The sequence below is a fragment of the Heloderma suspectum genome, chromosome 1 (genome assembly GCF_057233095.1).
Source record: "Heloderma suspectum isolate Gila_16-S chromosome 1, 16-S_ref, whole genome shotgun sequence".
NCBI classification, from domain to species: domain Eukaryota; kingdom Metazoa; phylum Chordata; class Lepidosauria; order Squamata; family Helodermatidae; genus Heloderma; species Heloderma suspectum.
In genome coordinates this window covers 307,706,848-307,730,670 of record NC_139458.1, presented here as the reverse complement: position 1 = coordinate 307,730,670, position 23,823 = coordinate 307,706,848, and the positions used below count along the sequence as shown (strand labels likewise).

Below are 23,823 nucleotides of genomic sequence, written 5' to 3'. Positions count from 1 at the left end.
GGCTGCAACACTTCATATGTCAAAGTCTTTCTTCTTAATGACTTGAAAATGTGGTTTATTTCCCCCCTTTTTGTATTGTTTTTCTCATTTAGCATTCCACTCAAGTGTAGATTTATGCTGCGCTCTTTCATTATCTTACTGGTTGCAGCACTCGAGTGATTACATATGGTGTTGGGGTATGCGTAAAGATGTGATCCTGGGGGTAGCAGCTGCTGATGCAAGCTGAAAATAGATCCTGTGTACGCTCAGCACTTTTCCCAGAGGTCTTTTATTTATTAGTAACAGTCTTGGTGTAAGACAGCTTGGATCCTCATTTAGCAAGATGACTTTTTGCCTTTCAGAGCAATACAGTGACTTTGCTCTATTTCCTGACTGCTGTGTAATTTTTTTATTTTTGCTGCTATTGCTTTGTGTCTGTAAGCAATGACTTTACCTAACACAAATGGTACTATAACCTTGATTTATAATGAAGTCAAGAAATGACAGGTTCCATTTGAAGTAATGGAACCAGGCAGATCTAAGGTTTTAAATTAAATAATCCTATTTGTAAGACAGCATTTGTACATGCTACACTGATTTAAAATGAACTCCCGTTTTTCTCCAATGATTCCTTATACTCAGTACTGCTTCTCCTATTCTGCCTTCCACATACAACATTTTTCTATTAGGAAGTCATTCAAGGAGATTTCATCAGCAATTGTGTACTGTCAAAACACACAACAACCCTAGACCAATCTACACACATTTCATCTTTTTCTCCATGTTAAAATGTGTGTGTGTTTTCCAAGCAGAATTCTTATAAAAAGCTTCACAAATGTGTCATATATTTTGTTTGCATATCCCTAAACCTGTATTGTGCCTGTATGTTTTCTCCCATAGGGAAAATATTGGCTGTGTCTGGAGTCAGAGGGGATTTAAATCAGGAAAACCGTGCAGGGAAGGAAGGGTTAAACCTCTCTTCCCATAGTGCCATAATCTCATCTCAGTTTATCTCTTTATCTTAAACTGGGCTTGGACTGGAGAGCCCTTCAATAGGAGACTGTCCTCTGACAGCCCTTCAAATAGAGGGTTGTCATCAGTAAAATAGGACACATGGCCACCCTAGACTGTATTTATCCTATAGTTCTTGCCTCCTGCTTGGAAGCTATCCTGCTGTAACAGGCCTAGCCCTGGAATCTCCAATGTGGTGCCCATGGGCACCAATGTAGAGGGCATCTGCCAGTCACTGTAGACCAGGGGTGTTGAATCTCTTTCAGCTCGAGGGCTGAAAGAGACATTCTTGGGAGACACATTCCAATGGAGGCTGGGACCAAAGGCAAAAGGAATGGGGCCCAAAATACAAAAACACCAGCATATTAATATTGTATTTTACAATAACTAAGCCTTAGGAGAGGCATTTCAACCTTTTAAAATGGGGAGAAAACTGCACAAAGGCCAGGAAACCACCAAACTGTCAGTATTTGGGGGAAAGGAGTGGAGCCAGGGAATGGGGTATGGTCATCTGGGGAACTCCAGAGGACCAGATTGTGTTCCCGGGCAGACCATAATAGGCTCCTGGGCCTGAGATTCTGCACCGCTAGTGCAGAGAATACTGAGATGGATGACCAATGATCTGAGTCTGTATAAGGCAGGCTACCTATGTTCTGATACATTACATTTTTGTTACTACATCTATGATTTTCTCCATCAATGCCAAGTTTTATCATGTATTACATACCAGGCTCCAGCCTTTGGGGATGGTGTGCCTTCCAAGTTTAGTAACACTATTAATATATCTTCCTAACTAGGGCTCAGTAAAGGAAACTAATTTGTGAGGAGCTCAGTTTGAGTTCTTTGAGATCCTAAGATGCGTGTTCTTCCTGAGGATCTGATTCTATTCAAAATTGTATTAATACATTAGTAGTAGTAGTAGTAGTAGTAGTAGTAGTAGAAGAAGAAGAAGAAGAGGAAGAGTAGTAGTAGTGGTAGTTTTGTTGTTGGGATTAATATTATAGCTTTATTTATTTAATTTATTAATCGCCCATCTGGCTGGTCACCCAGCCACTCTGGGCGATGTACAGCATATAATAAAACAGTTTAAAACAATAAAATTTTGAATAATAAAGAATAATACCTAAAGCATATTGCCGGGTGATGTCCTCATCTCCAATATGAATATATTTGCAATATTCTATGGTTAGAGAGAACCCTCTGAAGGCAAATTATTTTTTATGTGCATAAGAGATGGAGTTTAAGATCAATAGCAGATACTTTAAATACTGGTGACATGCTCAGCCACTTTTCAGATGAATGAAACTGCAGCCGATGGAGTTGGAAACAACCCTAAGTGCAACTGTGAAACAATGAGCTCTTCAGCGAAGGACAATGATTCTGAGCAAGCTACATTTGACCTACTTATGCTGCCAATGAAAGCTGCCGTTAGAAAGCGAGGGGAGAAAGAAAAGTAAAAGTCCAATGGAATGCAGAAGAGTTTGATGGTTTCCAGTGCAGAAAATGCTGCGTTTTAGCAAGGAGGTTTTGGAAAGAGATAGTTCTCTTCAAGTTTCACCATAGAATGTCTGAAGAAGCATTCAGGACAACAATGTATTGCAGTGTACTTGTGCTTTATTCTTCAAATTGTATCCTGTCCGTCATGGCATTCTGCAAGCAAGGTTTTTTTTTTAAGCGTGACTTTTTAGTTATTTGCTGGTTGGCATTTGGCATGAATGTGCAAGGTTGTAAAAAAGAAAAAAAAAGGATTTCTTGAGTAGAACAAAAGAAGTTGAGGGAAGTCATAAGAAAACAATGGTGCAGATAGATAGAAGAAAAACCAGGAAGTAGCAAAATGTTAAGTTGGGTTTGCATTAATTTTGTAGCATCATTATTAACACAACTACTGCTGCTAATAATAGTAGTAGTATTTGGATGTCTTAGTCACCACTAGTATGCAGAAAGAGGAATTATCCCTTTACAGCTTTGGGTTCGCTGCTGCTGCTATAAACTATTATTTGCTCTGCAGTGTTTTGTCTTCTTGATATTGTGTGTTTCCAATTATTTCTAATTTCTAAGTATGAGCCCCAACATGCGTACCTGGTGTGATCATAACTGATTGCCCCAGACCAAGTCACTATCCTCCAAAATAGCCAGGCTTGTCGTCCATTAACTCACACGGACCCATTTTAAACTAAAATAACCCTGGCTTTCTGTGATCCCATTTTCAAAGAGGTATGTCTGGTTTTGTTTCCTCATGGAAAAGAATAAGCATTTGCTACATCAGCTGTAGTTAGATGGGTAGCTTAGTTAATTTTCCTGTTCAGTTTGAATCCAGGTGCACATACATTGTGTCTCAGTATAATCTACCCAGAACAGGGGTTGGCAATGTGGAACTAGTGCCCACCAAGACCCCTGACGGCACCCACCAAGACCCCTGACCCCCACACACCTTCCGAATCTTTGCACAGAATCCCACCCCCCATCTGTCTCTCTCTCCACAACAATGACAAAGCCCTAGCCAGGAAGCAGGAAATCAGTAGATAGGGAGAAGAACTCTCTCAATCTGCTGACTTCCTGCTTCCTGGTTAGAGCTTCATTCCTGCTGAGGTGATTGCAGAACTAGGCAGCAGAAGAGGAGGAAACCAGAGCAAGGGCTGGGGAAGGTGCGTGGGAAACATGAGGCAGGTTAGGGAGGAATGCTAAGGAAGGTGCAGAAAAGAAAGCAGACAGAAAAGGCAGGCATAAAAGTGAGAATCCAAGGGCGTGGGAGGCAAAAAAGAGAATTCAGAGAAGGGGCAAGAAAATGTGCCTGCTCCCCCAAATGCCACGTGTTCCCATGGACCGGATTAAAAATGTCACATCTGCCTGGGTACCCTGATCCAAAAAACCCACAAATGGCTGAATTTGAGATTAATGGACTTGCTGATTAGGAGCCATGAGAGCCCCAACATTTTTATACTGTTGTCAGTATTCCAAAAAATGGCACCAGCACAAGCCTTCAACAGGCTTTGTGCAACCAAAGCATTTCAAGGGTCATGTTGTTAATTAATGCTATGGAAAGCTGATTAAAAATTAGCCTTAATTAAATTAACTAAGTTTTGTGGAGCTTACAGGAGTGATGTGAAGCACCTCTTTTTTTAAAAAAAAAGTTACTCCTGGGGTTTATGTCAGTTTTCACGTACAGATTCTATACGCCACCATGGTTGCAACAACATAAAATGGATGTTCGGTAACATGTTTGTTTTTTAATCCTTCATTTATTTCTGCTTCCTTTTCTTCTAAGTATGGCAGAAAGAAGGGGGGATAATGCTTTTCTCTTGACACCAGAAGCAAGATAACAGATTACGTTCATAAAAACAAAAATCTATTTTTCCTGAAGCTGTCTAGGAGGAAGAGAGACTACCTATCACTGAAGTAGCTGGAGTCAGCAATCTGCCAAAGGAGAAAGGGGGGGAAATAGCCAGAAAGGCTTTGATTGTAGGAAAAAGAAAGAAAGGGCATTCAGGAAGGCAAACATTTATTGTCTGTCCTCAATTTTGGTTAGCTCTGAATTGCTGGACATGAATTCTCCTTCCCCCAACTTTTCCCCTTCAGGTTTGTAGATCTACCCAAACCAGTGTCCAGTGTGTGTGTTTTTCTACTGGACTTGCAGTCATCCTCCACTGAAGAGTGATTTTCTACTGAGGATGATTTGTATATTTCATCGCATCTCCTGTTGTGTCAAAGTACATATAACTTACTGCATGGTTCTTCTGCTTGTATTTGGAAGTAAAGGAGATACATGTAATGGGGAAATGAAATTATAAAGCCACTAAACTTACCAAATGAGGACCTCATCTTAGTTAAGAGGCACTAAACCATGATATTAATTTTCTAATTACTAAATATAAGATGATTCAGCATGCCGAAGGCTGTGTTTTTCATCATATAGAAGTAAATGAATCAGCCATCAGAATAAAATTTTGCTGTTCGTTATTTTATTCAGACAGAGCTAATTGCAGTTATTTTCTTTGAGTGTCTCTAGAAGTTTATTTATGCTGTTAATAAGATGAACAGCTGTAGCGATACCGACTGCCAGAACTGTAGCCTTTTTTTTTTTGAGACACACTCTAGTGTGGCAATAATGCAATATGAATATAAATTCAAAGTGAACATGATCCTCTTTTAACAGATGGAACCTGAGCTTGCTCACACATACATTCATATTCTTTCATTCTCATACACTTTCTCTCTTTATCAAAATAGTGTTATCATTCTCAGTGGAAACCCCACACAAAATGTAGAATGGATGTTGTCTTTCCCATAGCAATCAGCTGATACTGTAATAACGGGTGCACAATCGAAAGCTGCCTCCACACACATACACACACTCACCAGTGACCCTGAAGCAGCTGGCATTGCTATGAGGGGAGGAGGCTTTAGCTTTAGGAGATTCGGGGCACAGTGTCATCAACATGATGATGACAACTAGTTTTATTTCTCTGTGACATATGAGTCAGCTAAGGCTGAATCTGACAAGACAGACGTTCTGTGGGTGGGCAGTTTCCATGTCCAGGAATTAGGCAGGTTACCTGTTCCGGATGGGGTCACTTTCCCCCTGAAGGATCAGATTCATAGGTTGGGAGTACTTGAACTATCTCTGTCACAGCAAGCCCAGGTGGACTCAGTAACTTTGAGTGCCTTTTACCAGGTTCAGTTGGTAAGCCAGCTGCTGGATAGGAATAGTCTGATCCATGCCATTGGTAACCTTGTTGTTCAGTCGTTCAGTCGTGTCCGACTCTTCGTGACCCCATGGACCATAGCACGCCAGGCCTTCCTGTCCTGCGCTCTCTCCAGGAGTGTGCTCAAGTTCATATTCATTGCATCGGTGATGCTATCTAGCCATCTCATCCTCTGCCGTCCCCTTCTCCTTTTGCCTTCAGTCTTTCCCAGCATCAGGGTCTTTTCCAGAGAGTTTTCTCTTCGCATTAGGTGGCCAAAATATTGGAGCCTCAGCTTCAGTATCTGTCCCTCCAATGAGCACTCAGGGTTGATTTCCTTTAGGATGGACTGATTTGACCTCCTTGCAGTCCAGGGGACTCGTAAGAGTCTTCTCCAGCACCACAGTTCGAAAGCATCAATTCTTCGGCACTCAGCCTTCCTTATAGTCCACTTCTCACAGCCATACATTACTACTGGGAAAACCATAGCTTTGATTAGACGGACCTTTGTCGGCAAGGTGATGTCTCTGCTTCTTACTATGCTGTCTAGGTTGGCCATAGCTTTCCTCCCAAGGAGCAAGCGTCTTTTAATTTCATGGCTACAGTCACCATCTGCGGTGATCTTGGAGCCCAAGAAAGTAAAATCTGTCACTGCTTCCATTTCTTCCCCTTCTATCTGCCAGGAAGTGATGGGGCCAGATGCCATGATCTTCGTTTTTTTAATGTTGAGTTTCAAACCAGCTTTTGCACTCTCCTCTTTCACTCTCAACAAGAGGCTCTTGAGATCCTCTTCACTTTCTGCCATTCGGGTGGTATCGTCTGCATATCGGAGGTTGTTGATAATTCTCCCGGCAATCTTAATTCCGACCTGTGATTCATCCAGCCCGGCGTTTCTCATGATGAACTCTGCATATAAGTTAAATAAGCAGGGTGACAATATGCAGCCTTGTCGTACTCCTTTCCCAATTTTGAACCACTCGGTTGTTCCATGTCTGGTTCTTACTGTTGCTTCTTGACCCTCGTACAGGTTTCTCAGGAGACAGATAAGGTGGTCTGGTACTCCCATCACTTTTAAGAATTTGCCACAGTTTGTTGTGATCCACACAATCAAAGGCTTTAGCGTAGTCAATGAAGCAGAAATAGATGTTTTTCTGGAATTCTCTTGCTTTCTCCATGATCCAGCGAATGTTGGCGATTTGATCTCTAGTTCCTCTGCCTTTTCGAAACCCAGCTTGTACTTCCGGTAGTTCTCGGTTCGCATACTGCTGAAGCCTAGCTTGTAGGATTTTGAGCATCACCTTGCTGGCATGTGAAATGAGCGCAATTGTGCGGTAGTTTGAACACTCTGGCGTTGCCCTTCTTTGGAATTGGAATGTAAACTGACCTTTTCCAGTCTTGTGGCCACTGTTGAGTGTTCAAATTTGTTGGCATATTGAGTGCAGCACTTTAACAGCATCATCTTTTAGGATTTTAAATAGCTCAGCTGGAATACTGTCATCTCCGCTAGCTTTGTTGTTAGTAATGCTTCCTAAGGCCCACTTGACTTCACTCTCGAGGATGTCCGGCTCAAGTTCAGTGAGCGCACTATCATGGCTATCAGGGACATTAAGATCTTTCCTGTATAGTTCTTCTGTGTATTCTTGCCACCTCTTCTTAATCTCATCTGCTTCTGTTAGGTCCCTGCCTTCTTTGTCCTTTATCATGCCCGTCTTTGCACAAAACGTTCCCTTGAGATCTCCAATTTTCTTGAAGAGATCTCTAGTCTTTCCCATTCTGTTGTTTTCCTCGATTTCTTTGCATTGTTCATTTAAGAAGGCCTTCTTTTCTCTCCTTGCTATTCTCTGGAACTCTGCATTCAGTTGGATATATCTTCCCCTTTCTCCCTTGCTTTTCGCTTCCCTTCTTTCGTGAGCTACTTGTAAAGCCTCATCAGACAGCCACTTGGCTTTCTTGCATTTCTTTTTCTTTGGGATGGATTTCGTTGCTGCCTCCTGAACAATGTTACGGACCTCCATCCATAGTTCCTCAGGGACTCTGTCTATCAGGTCTGATCCCTGAAATCTATTCCTCACCTCCACGGTATATTCATAAGGGATATGATTTAGGTCATACCTGAATGGTTTAGTGGTTTTCCCTACGTTCTTCAATTTAAGCTGAAATTTTGCAACAAGAAGCTCATGATCTGAGGCACAGTCAGCTCCAGGTCTTGTTTTTACTGACTGTATGGAGCTTCTCCATCTTTGGCTGCAAAGGACATAATCAATCTGATTTCGATATTGACCATCTGGTGATGTCCATGTGTAGAGTCGCCTCTTGTGCTGTTGGAAAAGAGTGTTTGCTATGATCAGCATGTTCTCTTGGCAAAACTCTATTAGCTTTTGTCCTGCTTCATTTTGTACACCAAGGCCATGCCTGCCTGTTATCCCGTTGATTTCTTGACTTCCTACTTTAGCATTCCAATCCCCTATGATGAAGAGCACATCTTTTTTTGGTGTTAGTTCTAGAAGATGTTGTAGGTCTTCATAGAATCGATCAACCTCAGCTTCTTCGGCATCAGTGGTTGGGGCATAGACCTGAATTACTGTGATGTTGAATGGTTTGCCTTGGATTCGTACTGAGATCATTCTATCGTTTTTGAGATTGTACCCCAGGACTGCTTTTCCCACCCTTTTGTTGACTATGAGTGCTACTCCATTTCTTCTAAGGGATTCTTGCCCACAGTAGTAGGTATGATGGTCACCCGAATTAAATTTGCCCATGCCTGTCCATTTTAGTTCGCTGATTCCCAAGATGTCAATGTTCAATCTTGCCATCTCATGTTTGACCACCTCCAGCTTACCTTGATTCATTGATCTGACATTCCAGGTTCCTAAACAATATTGTTCTTTACAGCATCGGATTTTCTTTTCACCACCACACACATCCACAGCTGAGTGTCCTTTCGGCTTTGGCCCAGCCGCTTCACTTTTTCTGGCACTACTTGGAAATACCCTCTGCTCTTCCCCAGTAGTATATTGGACACCTTCCGACCTGAGGGTCTCATCTTCCGGCGTCATATCTTTTAGCCTTGTGATACGTTCCATGGGGTTTTCTTGGCAAGAATCCTGGAGTGGGTTGCCATTTCCTTCTCCAGTGGACCACATTTTGTCAGAACTCTCTGTCATGACCTGTCCATCTTGGGTGGCCCTGCACGGCATAGCTTATGGCTTCACTGAGTTACGCAAGCCCCTTCGCCACAACAAGGCAGTGATCCATGAAGGGGTTGGTAACCTTAGGATTTAATTACTGCAGTGCACTCTACATGGGGCTTCCCTTGAGACTGGTCTTGAAACTGCAGCTAGTGCAGAACTCAGAGGCTAGGGTGCTGAGTGGGGCAACCTACCATGAGCATGTTCCACCTCTACACTAGCTACCAGTATATTCCTGGGCCAAGTTCAAGGTGAAGTTACTGACATATAAAGCCCTAAACAACTTGGGACCAAGTTATCTGATGGAGAGCCTTCTCCCATATTAACCTGCCCATTCATTGAGATCTATAGATCAGGACCTCCTCGTCGTTTCATCACCTGCACATATACCTCTGACACAGATCAGGGTGAGGGCCTTTTTGGTTGTGGCACCTCGCCTTTGGAATTCTCTTTCCCTTGCAGTACGACAGGCACCAGTCCTGATGGTGCTTTGGTGCCTGTTAGACGCATCTGTTTAACCAAGCATTTGCAGATTGTAATATCTATGATTACCTAATTGTTAGATTTTCTGTTTTATTGTGGAATTTAACCTCCATTGTAATAGATATTCTTAACTAATATTGTACACTGCCCTGGAATTTCTGAATGAAGGGAAAAATATAAATATTTTAAATAAATAAAATTACCCAGGGTATGATTTTACAATGGCTGGATCCTACATTTTCGCTCAAAGAAGGCAACCTGCTTCTATTCACAAAAAGACGCTCCTACTCATGGAAGGACCCCTTCCACACATACAGGGTCCCTTCCATGGGTGGAACTCTCTTCCTGTGAGCTTATGATCCAAGCCAATAGGTTTCAGAACACTTAAATTTGTGCTTCTGGACTGTGAGCCATGCATATAGAATAAGTATGCAGCTAACAACGCGAGTGTGATTACTGAGCGTGAGCAGCAAAGCTTGTTACACGAAAATGTAGAGTAAGCCTAAACACCCAGTTGTGATCTCTCCAAACATGACTGGAACGAAGTGTGCATTGTGTTGTCTGAATGTATCCTTTGTCTGCTTCTCTGTCAAGTGGTCATAGAATGCCTTTGAGCTGATAGTACCTTTTAAAGCATTCTTTATATTCCTACTAAGGGAGAGATAAATGACTACATAAGAGGCATTGTGCATCAGATAAGTAGGCTGCTGTATTAACCCATCAGGCTTTTTCAGATGTGTCTAAATTTGCCTCTGTCTCAGTAGCACATACTAATGTAGAAGAGTGACCAACAGTATTTTATATGCTAGTATATAACAGTCTTGCTAGCCTTTGTTTAATCTATTATCTAAGACTGTAGCCCCTCGTTTAAGTTGAGGGCATCATTTGAAGAGATTTCCCCCTTTTTCAACCATGCTGTGTTGATGTGCATGTAAAGAATGAATTAAAAATCCAACCACATCCAGTCCTGAGATCCAGAAACATAAGTACAAAAACAACGTATGCCAAATTCATGGCCTGGAGTTTTTTATTTATTTTATTTATTTATTGCATTTATACCCCGCCTTTCTCCCTCTCGCAAGGAACTCAAGGCGGCTTACGTTATCCTCCTCCTCACCATTGTATCCTCACAACAACAACCCTGTGAGGTAGGTTGGGCTGAGAGTCTGTGACTGGCCCAAAGTCACCCAGTGAGCTTCCATGGCCAAGTGGGGACTAGAACCCAGATCTCCCGGCTCCCAGTCCGTCACTCTCACCACTACACTACACTGGCTCTCTTTGTTGTGGGGAGGATGAAGGAATCTGTATTTCCAATTCTCCAAAAGCACTAGATTTAAACAGAAAATGAAAGCTATAGATGCAGCATTTGATGGTTTCTGTTTTAAAAAGTATATTGGCCTGAGGGAAAACAGGACATTTATATAGGCCTGCAACCTACCAGTTAATGATTTTAATTGCCTTGTATCTAGTCAAGTGGAATAGTGAAGCCTCTTGTGACAGCAGATTTCTTCTGTAGCACGTTGAAGTTCCCAATATTTGGAATGTTGCAGTAGTTTATAAGCCTTGTTCCACCTCTGAATCAAGTCATTTTCTGTTTGTAATCCCCCCTCAATATTGCTTATAATAAAAGGAAACCTATTGCCACCATTTGAAATGTTAATCTCCAGACTGATAGCAGTCTTTGAGCATGCATAGTCAAGCGTTTATTTAAAAACCCATGGTGGCATTCTTATGTGTGCATATTTTGTAATGGTCTGTGTATTATTATTCTTTTGGCTTCCTGCTTGATACAGACTCACTAAGTGTCATTCCCCTCCCCCCTCCCCACACACACAAACTTAACACAAAAATCTACATCCCCCAGCCTACTCAGCAACATTTTTATCAGCAAATGCTGACTGGAGGGCTCTTGCTCTGAAGACTTAATTTCACAGCAAAATATACCACAGTGCAATTTCAGTGTGCTGTCAAAGTATTTGCATAAATCACTAAGCTCAACTCTACTTGTAAGAAGAACTAGAAGAAGAACGAGAAGTAGAATGAGAAGAACTAGAACGAGAAGAAGAACTAGAACTAGAAGAACTAGAACTAGAAGAACTAGAACTAGAAGAACTAGATCGAGAAGAACTAGAACTAGAAGAAGAAGAACTAGAAGCAGCAGCAGCAGCAAACAGCCTTTCTATGCAATAAGTTGAGGAGATGGAGATGGAGTTTGCACAATAAATGTGCATTTGCTATTTAATTACACAGCTTCCTTCAAGATAGCTCTCTGAATGCAGGTATATTGAATTTTCCAAGCATTCTAATGACTTTCTCTTTCAACATGGCCAAATGTGATTCTGCCCTAGCTGGCACATATGTAGCTATTGTGCTGACTGTGTGGAATGTTGTTAAAGTCATGGCCATGTATTGGGTATTCCATACGAGACCAATAGTTATGCGCACTACTGTTCCCATTCTGACCCCCACCAAGGGAGTCACAATTGTGGGGTCCCTTTTTTATTTACTTGGACTGTGTATTACAGAAGTGCTCTTATTTTCAGGGTTTACATTAAACACAGTCAAACATCAAGCCACCACTTTGAAAAAGCAGTAGCTAGATCGTCAGGAAACATTCTTCACGCTTGTCTGTCTGTTCTCATTGAATCTCCTCACTGAATCATTGGCTACCCAACCTCCTTTCAGCCCTGTCAGAATTTAGGAGAAAAAAGGCAGCTGACAGGCTACTGTGCCCTTTAGTATGGCTGAATAACCACTTGACTAGAACCTAAAAAAATAATATATCTTAATATGTGTATTTGTTTATTTAATCAATGTATCCACCACTTATCATATAAAATATATCTCTAAGTGGTTTACAAAATCAAAAATTTAAATACATCATAATGAATACAAAAGTTCATCAGTTACAATTTTTAAAATATTTAAAACTAAAACTAAAAACACAGAGGAAACAAACTGAGCAGCACAATAGTTCAGAGACGACTTAGAAAACAAGATGGGTCTTTAATAGGCACCTAAAATATGCCATGGTTGGTTTCCTCCTGAGTACCATTAGGGAGGACATTCCATACGGTGGGTGCTTTAAAGCTCACATGGTATCCTTTCTCTCTGGATATTCATGTCCTCTATATTTTACAAACAAATAATTTTCCTTAAATGTACAAAAATTATAAACATGCATATAAGCAACCCTGCATTTGGGTGTGCCACATAACATCTGTTCATCTCTCGTTTGCTAAAGGAGGTGGTTTGGTGTGGGGGGGGTGCGCGTGCATGCACGTCTACACACACGCGCATACACAGGTTACACCAGCATCCTGGGTGTTTTAAAAAGAAAGCTTGAGCATGCTAATTACAGCCAATGAGATTAGAAATAATGTTTAATCCCTCCGACTTTTGTAAGGCTGTGGAGAAAAATAGAATCAGAGTTAACTGTCACTAAGCTTATCTTCTATTTCTAGAGAGTGCTTTATTATATAAATTGTAGCTTTAGGAAAATGCCTAGTGAGGCCATTAAGTAAATTGGCTAATACTACCAATTTTTTTTAAAAGCAAACCACCTCTGGTGCAAGTAAAAATTGAAGCATAGTACAGACAGAAAAAATAAGTAAAATTTAGGAATCTGCACGCAAATTCCCCTTGCCCCCTCTACTTGGGTTCTACATGATGGACAACTGTCACAAACCTGAAGATGGCCCCAGACTTGTTTGACAAGCACCAGAATTGCCCATAACAATGAACATGGTTGGTTAGAGGGAAGTTATGTATGAGAACAGAGAGGCAGGAAGGAAGGAGTGCATGATCCCACAGGCTGGTTTGGATCCCTAAATCCTAGTTAATGTATATATCTGCATAGGGCCATGTATGGCTTCTAACATTGGATAAATATCCTTGTTTGCTGATGGCATTATGGTAAACACTATTGCAACAGGGCTAGCATCAAGAAAATGTCTGAAAGTAAATGCAACCCAATTTGTGAGAACACTCAAGGATGTCAATGTGTGTAATGAGTAGTACGTGTAATGAGTAGAGTAGGAGACCTGACCGAGAGTGATGGAATGATGAAAATACGGTCTCCTAAATTATTCTCCTAATAGACTGCAGTGAGCCTCCCCAAGGAAGTAGGATATCTCCAATCCCTGAACTGAACACTACATGTGTTCAGTTCACTTGGCGCAACTTACAGAGAAAAGGCAGGAACCGAATGTTCTATTTAAAGTTTTCATATGTTTCTCATTTTTAAAAATTCTACAAGTTTGTGGCAGGTTGGAAAGGGCTGCACTAAAGTATTTTCAACTATGGAAAGACCAGTTTGTACTGCAGTTAAATCAGTATCCATCTACTATGTGTGTTGGCTATTTAATTCCCTATGAGTGGTGCTACATTGAATCACGTAGGTCCCAGTAGAGTCCACAGTATCCAGACTCTGTGGGAGGAGATGGTCCCTTGCCTTAAGCACTTTATAGTTGAAAAACAGATGGGCTAAGTGGGAAAGAAAGGCCCAGAGAACTAAAGGAAGTGATAACAGTCACTGAAATGTTCTGTGTTGGGTCTGATTTTGTAGAAGTTTGTATTTATTTATTTTATTACAAATACTTAACATACCTCTATTCAGTCTGAAGACTTCCAGAACAGCTTACAAGGATTTTTAAAATGACAATAATAAAAGCCAGAAAATCAATTGAAAACCGGCAGAACACGAAAAGGTCTTAGCAGACCGACATGGTAAAAAGAACAAAATGATTAAAGCTGTCCCTTCAGCTCTCTCACATTATTTATGGTGGTATAGGTTTCTTTCCCACCTTGTTTCAAAGTTGTCTTGGAAAGTAGAGATGGGTAAGTATCTACATCGCTATTCCTGTTGTATTTTGGGATTGGGTTTGACAAACCAAAGGTATGGGGGGTTTTTAATGAGTAATCTGTTTATTCAAAGACCAATTATTAATCAAATTGGACCTCATTGGATCCCAAATGAGATAATCAGATGTGCAAAAGCTTCTCATCACCCACCCACCCACCTGCAAACTGACAATTCCCCCTTTCCTCTCTCTCCCACCTGGCTACTTGTAGGGCAGCACTTCACATGTCGGAACGGGCAGAAGAGACCGCCCTCAGACAGCTGCTTGATAAGCGAGTGGGAGGGAAATGAGCAGTGTTTGGCGGCTCATGAACTGGAGAGAAGGAGAGGGGCTTTGGAAGTGTGAATGTGCCAGTTGGATGGAGGGGAGGGGAGTTTTTCATGGGTTTGGATTAAAATTCAAGCTGGAGTAAAGATGGAAGTCATAAACCTTGCCTTGTATTTGAGCATTTTGAGTTGTGGAGGTTCATATTCTGAGCCAAGAAGTATGATTTTCCGCAACATCTCTAGTGGCAAGATAGGCTATACCCTTACATTGTTGTAATCTCCTCAACTGCTCTCTAGGGTCGTAGAGAGTGAGCAACTTGCCCAAGATCACCACATGAGCTTCATGACTGAGTACTAGGGATTGGAATGTTAATCTCCCACATTCTAATGTGCTCCCTACTGCACAGAAGAATGTAACTGCACAGAGGAACTATACATATTAATACAAGGTCGCAGACTAATCTGAACCATGTAGAGTGCAATCCTATGCATGTTTAGACAGAAAGAAACTCCTCCAGCTCCCAGCATACCTGAGCCAGCATTGCTGGCTGGAGGGATGCTGGGAGTTGTAGGACCTTTTTCTGTCTAAATATGCATAGAATTGTGCCCTTAAAAATGTGGGGTTGTCTGGGTTACACCTGATTTTAAGTGATATCAAGCTGATGTTAAGATGGGAGGATGGTACATCACATCCTTTGCATTCAGGAGGTCCAAGTTTCAATCCCTGGCATATCCAGGTAGGGCTGAAACCCTGGAGAGCTGCTGCCAGTCAGTGCCAACAATACTGCACTAGATGGACCAACGGCCTGATTCCCTATAAGGCAGCTTCCTATGTGTGTCTCCGTACCGAACACACCCTACACGACCATTTTGATGTGCACAGAGGGGTTTTGTCCATGTCCACAATGGCTTCACAGAATTGAGGTCACTGCATTCAGAGTGGGTATTCAGTAAGAAGATGTGTCTAAGGAAACTAGTGGCATGCTTTTTGATGCACCATTATGAATGGACACTTTTAGGGCTGAGATGCTAGGTTGAAACGTGTCCAGGACTCACAAGCTGCTCTGCTCTATGTAGGATCTTAACAAATTGGCACCCTTTGAATATACATTTTTTAAAACCGCTACTTTTCTCATGAATGCTGCAGAATATTGTATCCATTATGGATTCTCTTGGTTATGCTGTCATTGTAGCTCACTGAAAGGTTTCTCCCAGAAGGAGTGGAGGGGAACCCTTACTAACAGTGTGTAGATGTAATGTATGCAGCTTTTAAATCTTCATCTTTAAAATGTGCAATATTTATAACCACTTTACAGTCCCTGAATATCTGCTTTCTTGTCACAGTGAATTAAATACAAGCAATTCCAAGGACAGTACGGTGGTGGACCCACCATAAAGGCCAAATCAATATTTAGACAGCTTCAGGCTACTTCCAGATTCTGCCAACTTCCACACTTGCCAGCAAAGCCTTGCTTGCATTCATCATGAAAGTTGCCATTTTATGTACTTGAAACATTAGTGCTAATCTGAAATGCTTCTAAGACTTCCTGAGGCATCTCTTAAATTTGCAAGTACGCCTGTTACAGTACTTCAAAATATAGCATTGCTACCCAGTGCCTGTTATAAGTTAGTGCTGTGTTGTTACGGATAAAAGAATTTTGTAGGTACAAATGATCCTTATCTTCCCCGCTTGGTTTTTTCCTCCTGGATTTTTTGTCATGTGTTTTTAAGAGCAAGCAGCTGTCTGTAATACTATGTCAACAACACCATGCAATATCCTCCAGAGGAAGACATAAGTAGCAGATGTCTGGAATGCTGCAGTTTTGGGGGCCTGAAAGTCTTGACTCAGCTTGAGAGAAAAATGTACTGTGGAATGTTCTGAGTCAGTGAAATGTCTTTTATTTTGCCTAGACTTCATTGAAAGAAGTACCAGTCAAAAACGTTTTAGAAGAGCTTAGGCGAGACTCCACTTGTTTTGCAGTTCTCCCACCTAGTGGTTGTGTTAGGTAACTACCATGACAATTTTTTGTCCTTGGAATCTTGGGCTAAATCCAGAATGGGGCAGTAACCAAATATATTTATTAACAGCAGTGCCGGCTCCAGGTTTTGGAGAGCCCTTGAGCGAGACACCGTCATGGGCCCCCTCTCTCAGTGAGTCTACCTTCTCACTACCATTGTCACCAGCTGTGATTGCTCCTCATCCTCTTTCTCATCATTGCTACCACTTGCTTGACAGGCATAGAGCCAGTGAGCATTTATTGCTCCTTCTCATCACCACCGCTGTCTGGGCCAGAGCAAGAGGCAGGTGAACAAGCAGGTTGCAGTGGTTAAGAGGAGGGGCGAGTCCAGGGGGGCCCTACTGGGATGTGGGCCATCGGCTGGTGCCTGACCATGCCCAGCCGTGACGCTGACCCTGATTAGGTGCAGCTGAGACCTCAAAGTGGACTAGTTTACTCGGTCTACAAACTGTTTGCTTTACTTTCATAGTATTTATTTTTATTCCAAATAGTCATATTGAAGATCATGTCAAACAAACAAACAAACAAACGATATTCAAGTAGTATATTTAACATCTGAGTTAAGTAATCCAGCCCAAAATTAATAATAGAATACATATATATTCTGAGAGAATTTCTCAGCCTGGTCAGTGGGTTAACCAGTACCATAGTGATTTAACATAATGTATTTATTTAAAATATTTCAGGCCACCTTTCAGGGCAGAAGCCCTCCCAAAGCAGCATACAGCAATAAAATACATAAAATCAATATGATATTAAGAATGATAAATACAGTAAGAACACAATAAAAACAGCAATAAAAACAGCAATAAAACAGCAACAGCAGCAATTGTATTAGAAGGTAAAATAGTGTTTTCAAGGCCTTCTTAAAAGCCTGCAATGATGGTGGAACCCCAATGGCAACTTATTCCAGAGGTGTGGGTCCACTGCAGAGACCTCTCACATGTGGTCACCCACCTAACTGTTCCCCCTCCTCCTCCCAGAAGCAAGCTTTATAGCCACCCTTAGCACTAATTCTTTTATGAGTTCTGCAATTAGAAATTATAACAAATCTCAAAGTACATTACTTTATACATTTTTAGCAAAATTGGTGTAAAACACACTTTTTAAGGGCCAGATCCAACGCTGCATGAGTGGACTTCCATTTGTGTAATGGGACGTCCCCTTCTCCCCCTTGCAGCAGATTTGGAGTGGGGTGGGACATGGGAACTGCAGGGGACAGAGATACAACCCTAAGTGTCACTGGAGAAATGGTAGCCTGTGTGCATTTGGAAAATGTGCAACGGCAAAACCTTTGAATGAGGGATATTGCTGGCCAAAAATGAAGTAATATATATTTTTTAAAATCTGCAAATGCCATAGACCTCTCATTATCTAAATCAAAATAATCCAGATATCTATACTATTAAATTACTAATGAAATACTAATTTGTCTCTCTGAAGGGATTGTAACCTGGCCCTTTGTGTGAACAATTTTCTTGTTACAGTTAACTAGCATTTAACATTTTTGATGTTCTTCTTCCAGATTTCATATTCCCCTTCATTTTTAACCAATGTGCATGCTTCTAGCCCTCATAACTGAAGAAACTGCTTGAAAGCATGTGGACTACACCTATTGACAGCTCAGAATCCAGAGGGGGAATGGTCTGAGAGATGCAACCAGAAGCTATTCAGTAATTGCTTAATCCTACCATCTTCTGTAGCTTCCATCTACATGGTTAAACCTAGCATTGCTACCTCTTCACAGCAGCACTGAAATCTGGGAAAGCAGAGGTGTGTTAATGTTGTGTTTAGTCATGTGGTTGGAGACCATAGCTGGCCTTCCCATGTGGTTACAGAAGCCATAAAGTAAATATAAGGTTTTAACTCACTACTGTTTACCTACTCATTTAAATCCACCCAGAGATTCTAGCACTTGAGGGTTGGTATTGTGCACAGTACCACAAAGCTCTCCCATGGTTATTCTTTCCTGTCTTCCTACTTTTGTTACTTTCTCTGGCTAAACTCAGTGCCCTTCACCAACATCCCTAGATTTTTTATTAGTACTGTTTAATATTTATGCTGTTCCACAGTGGAGACTTGGTCCTAACTAAACCTTATAAAAATAAAAGCTTATAAAAAACATCCAGTTTCTTTGAAAACCTGTGTCAGCCTCCCCCAACTGGGTGCACCCCTCAAGATGTGTTAGGCTACAACTTTGATCATCTCCAGCCAGCACAGAAGTGATAGGAGTTGTAGTTCAACACATTTGGCACCAGGTTGCAGGAGGCTGCTGTAGACTTTCGGAGCAGAATAATGAGTTTAGTAATTGGTGTACTTTCTTCTGCTTGTAGAGTAAACTCAGCCTAGTTTATGAAAGTATTGTGAAATTGGTAGGATTATGCACCCATTGAAAATTTAGCAGCATCCATGAGTTTATTACAATCTGTTACTGGAGTGAATGCCATTTCACAAGTGCCAAAGACCTCATTGCTCTTTGAGTCATGGGTTGAAAGTTACGTTAAGATCATCTTATAATATGAAGTATACACACAGAAATAGAGCAGGCAGCATTAATTATTGGAAGTAGCTTCACTGCTGACTTAATGAAAGATTAACTAGTACACTGCAGTATTTATGGACATTAGAACTGTCAGGTTATCTAACTACACTTGAGAGGCTTGGGACAATAGCAGTGCTGATGGTAATGCTGGTAATTTCCTTGTTTTTTTGCAGGTCACTGCCAGGGGATTTGGTCCATTGTTACAGTTTGCCTACACCGCTAAGCTGTTACTCAGCAGAGAAAACATACAAGAGGTCATCCACTGTGCAGAATTCCTGCGCATGCACAACCTGGAGGATTCCTGCTTCAGCTTCCTTCAAACGCAACTGCTGAACAATGAAGATGGCCTGTTCCTGTGCAAAAAGGATACCACCTATCAGCGGATGCATGAAGACGAGAACTCCGAGGGAGAAGAAGAAGAAGAGACTATGGAGTCAGAGACGTCCAAGATATCTTGCCCGAGAGAGAGAACGCACCCAGAGCCCTTTAACTTTGAATCTGCCAGTTCGGGAGCTGACAAGGAGGAAGGGATGCTGCCCGACTCTGACATACTGAACGACGGCAAGGGTAGTTTAGATAAAGAAGCAGTAACACGGTACCCCAGATACAAGAAATACCAGCTGGCTTGTACCAAGAATGTCTACAACACATCACACATTAGTACCTCAGGTTTCGCAAGCACATTCAGTGAAGAAAGTTCTGGCGATGGCCTCAAGCCAGAGCTTGCTGTAGGGCAGATTAAAAGTGAGCCTAGGAGTGAGGAGAACGATGAAGAAAACATCACGCTTTGCCTCTCTGGAGATGAGCCTGACATCAGGGATAAAGAGGGGGATGTTGAAATGGACCGAAAGCAGCCAAGTCCCACTGGAACTGACGGGCTTAAAAGTGGTTCCTCTCCTTCCTGCCTAAGGTCTTTCTTCAACCAAACAAAAAACGTAGATTTAGTTGGCTTCCCCAGTACTTCCCAACAGCACTTTGCCAGGAGTCCAGCATGCCCTTTCGACAAGGGGACAACTCAGGGTGACCACAAAACTGATTATGTCCCTTTCACGGGGAATTATGGACTCTCCCAAGCCGTTCAGAAGGGTGCTTCCAATTTTACAGTGGGATCGCCGCTCAGGGGTCCTGGCTTTGTTGAAGGCCTCTGTAAGCAGGAAGGTGAGGTGGACAGGAGGAGCGTTATATTCTCTTCAAACGTTTGTGACCAAGTAAACACTTCGGTGCATTCATATTCTGGCGTGAGCAGCTTGGACAAAGATCTCACCGAGACTGTGCCAAAGGGTCTGTGGGCAGGAAGCAGCCAATCTCTTCCCAGCTGCCAGACCTATTCTCACATTGGACAGGCAGCTGATCACTTACCAGGACGGATGCGGCCTAACACCAGCTGCCCAGTGCCAATTAAAGTTTGCCCTCGGTCTCCTCCTCTAGAAACCAGAACAAGGACCTCCAGCTCATGTTCCTCCTACTCTTATGCGGAGGATGGCAGCGGTGGTTCTCCCTGTAGCCTCCCTCTGTGTGAGTTTTCATCTTCCCCCTGTTCCCAAGGAGCTCGATTCCTGGCCACTGAGCATCAGGAGCCGAGCATGATCGGAGATGGAATGTACAACCAAGTCAGACCCCAGATAAAATGTGAGCCCTCCTATGGAACAAACTCTAGCGATGAGTCTGGATCGTTCTCTGAAGCAGACAGTGAGTCATGTCCTGTGCAAGACAGAGGACATGAGGTAGGGATTTGTGATAAGTACACCTGTTAACACCTGATTGTGACCCATTCAAAAAGCCCATTGTTTTCTTAAATGGCCTTCTTTGGATATAATAGCCAATTTTATCCCACTTTTGGTTGACTCCGCCCTCAGGCTAATAGAAAAAAATACAGAAAATATGTGTGGGGCAGTAAGAAGCTATCATACGAAAAGACTCAAGTGCAGACATCTGCTTGGTCATCTTAACAGTGAGTTAGGAAATTGGGAGCACCATGTAGGCGTGTAGGCTTCTCCCCACTCCTCATGTCATGCATGAGAATTCCCTCTCACCGCCCCCGCTTCCTTTTCAGTTTCAGATATACTGTAGCTGCACTAGGTCCTGTATCAGCATTTCCACTAACTTTATTTGTTTATTTTATAGCTCACCTTTATGCCAAAAAATAGCACCCAAGGCCAATAAAATCCATATCAAAAACAGAATCTTAAAGCAGAACATAAACACAAATAGATTAAAACATAATTGACAATGCCACAGGGAAGGAAATAAGTAGCACCAACCAGTTTAAGACCCTTTCAGCCACAAATCAGCCTAAATGCTAAAAGCCTGCCTAAATAAAAACCTCTTTGCCTGTGGAAGGATGGCAGGAGGTTCCCAAGCCTGGAAGCAACTACCAAGAACGCCCTCTCTTGCATCCCCGGCGGACATGTCTCCAATGGTGGCAGGACCGAGAGAAGGGCCTCTCTCGAAGATCTTAAAACTCAGGCCGTCTCATATATGGGAGAAGGTGGTCTTGAGGGTAACCTGGTCCCAAGCCATATTGGGCTTTATAGGTCATAACCAGCACTTTGAATTCTGCCCAGAAACAGACAGATAGCCAGTGAAGCTGCTGTAAGATGGGATAAAAATGTTCCCTGTAACCGGCCCTGGTCAACAGTCTGGCTGCAGCATTCTGGACCGGCTGAAGTTTCCAAAGGCCACCCCACGAAGAGCACCTGCAGTGGTCCACAGTGGATGTAACTAGGGCATGTGCGACTGCGGCCAGATCAGATATTTAGTTAGCTCAAATCACTGTCTGTAAGCCTGCTTCTAGTCACTGTTGCAAACTCTGATTCACAAAAATGCTGGTACAAATTTAATGCTAACCATAGGTAGGTCCAAAACTAAATGGGAGAGGAGAAGGCTCGTGCAAGAGCAAGGATGAGGGGCAGAGAGCAGTGTCCAAGTCTGGGAGTACCCAGCAATCTAACTACAGTTATTTGTATTATAACTATTATATGGTTATTATAACTACGGTATAATAATTGTGACCATTATTTGCTGGTGTTAAACTATGCCAGCCATGGGTGGGGGCCATTTAGAGCAGGGGTAGACAACATGGTGCCCCCAGGCACCACTGTACCCCCAGACACCTTTCTTGGCGCCCGCCAAGGTGCCCTGCCCATTCCACCTTTTAAAAAAATTAAGATATTTTCTTAGTGGCAGCTGGATTTTCTGTGAAATAGGTTTCTGTGCGTGCTGAAAATTCTGGGTTTAAAGGAGTGGTTTAGTGTGTTGGGGCTCAGATCCAACCTCTGTCTTCTAGTCAGTCTACTGAGCAGGTTACTTGTCCTTTGCCGCGTCTCCAATGGCAGCCATTTTGTGGTGGTGCCCAGGACAGTTTCTTAAATTGCAAACTGTGCCCGTGGCCCAAAAAAGTTACCTACCCCTGATTTGGAGGAAGTAAAAAAAGGGCAGAGAGCAGATGAGCAAAGATAAGATATCTGTGTTCACAGAGCACAACCCAAACAAAATTCAGATCCCTGGAGAGTTAATCTATACCTTATCAGGTCATGCTAACTTGAATCTCATCTCTTTCCTAGCCCAGAGCCATATGACCTTCCAACAATTAACTGATTATGCTTCTCATCAGTAACAGCGCTGCTATTGCATTCAGTAAAAAGCTCTTGCAGGCACTAATAAGCAAACAATTTCACACTAGGGAAAAATTGAACTAGGGTCTGAAAGGAAAGCTATAAGGGGCATATATAATAATATATTTGCACAGACTTTTAGCCAAGCTGCTATTGTTCTTATCAGTGGGAAGCAGGGCCTTTCCAGACAGTTCACTGAGGAATAAATGCACAGTTGCTTGTCCATTGTGGGGCATCGAGACAGTCCTCCCAAAGAAAGCTTTTTGGTTTCAAAATATTGCGTATTTTGGCATTTAGCTGCAGTATATTGTCCCTGGGAAAAATGATGCTTTCCTCAGTGGGGTCGTCGCAATTTGGAGTGCTGAATGAAAAATGGTGCTGTGACTACAAATGGCCCTCTATTACCTAGTGGCTGAGATCCAAAGAACTGTGTTCTAAAGAAGTGAAGTCCCCTCCCATGCCATACCTCATGGCAAATTAATTTGAAATGGATTAATTCTAATCAGGTTTTTGTACATAACTCATTTAGGTTGCAGTCATATATCCACTCACCTGAGAATAACCCCCATAAAACTTACTTCTGAGTAGACATGCATAGAATTGCACTGATCAGCTGTAATCCTATACACACTTACCTGAAAGTAATTTCTATTGGATTCTATGGGACATTTCTGAATGAACATAGGATTGCACTTTTAAGAGGCTGAGGACTTTCCAGCACTACCATTTAATAGCACTCATGCATCCCTTTTCGGGGGATGTGTGTGTGTGGGGGGGGGGGGTTCATACACATAAACAATGTCTAGCACCTTTTATTTCTACCACCTTTAAAATCTACCACCTATCTCTTTAGTTCGAGGACTTCTTCCTAAGCTATTTTCTCCCTTTCTCCATGCTTGATTGCATATATTCCATGTAAGAAGAGTCTGTACTCCTCCCCTCTCCAACACATATTATGAGTGGACAAAACGTCACCTTCATATGGGATCAGGGTTACAAGGAAAATTACAGTAAAGGAGAGGTCTGGCTTGAGTGTGTCCTGGTGAAGTCCACACGCAACAATTTGAAAACGGCAACCTGTAACATCACTTTCTTTTAGTGGGCTTTTTGTATCCAGGCATTGCATGTTGATAAAAACAACAACCCTCGTTTCTAATTTGTGCCAGGTGTGCTTAAGT

At 42.2% G+C, this 23,823-nt stretch overlaps 1 protein-coding gene across 11 annotated transcripts in view; it reads left to right on the top strand.

The window, feature by feature from the left end:
* BACH2 (BACH transcriptional regulator 2) overlaps positions 1 to 23,823 on the top strand; it is a 248,706-nt gene that overhangs the window by 189,144 nt on the left and 35,739 nt on the right. For 10 of the 11 annotated variants that reach the window (XM_084827113.1, XM_084827116.1, XM_084827117.1 and 7 more), the window contains one exon: positions 19,205 to 20,755. In XM_084827113.1, the coding sequence (XP_084683239.1) occupies positions 19,205 to 20,755 (1,551 nt within the window). Of the gene's footprint in view, positions 1 to 18,014; positions 18,263 to 19,204; positions 20,756 to 23,823 lie in introns of all 11 variants that reach the window. The other variant, XM_084827120.1, reaches the window with a different exon arrangement.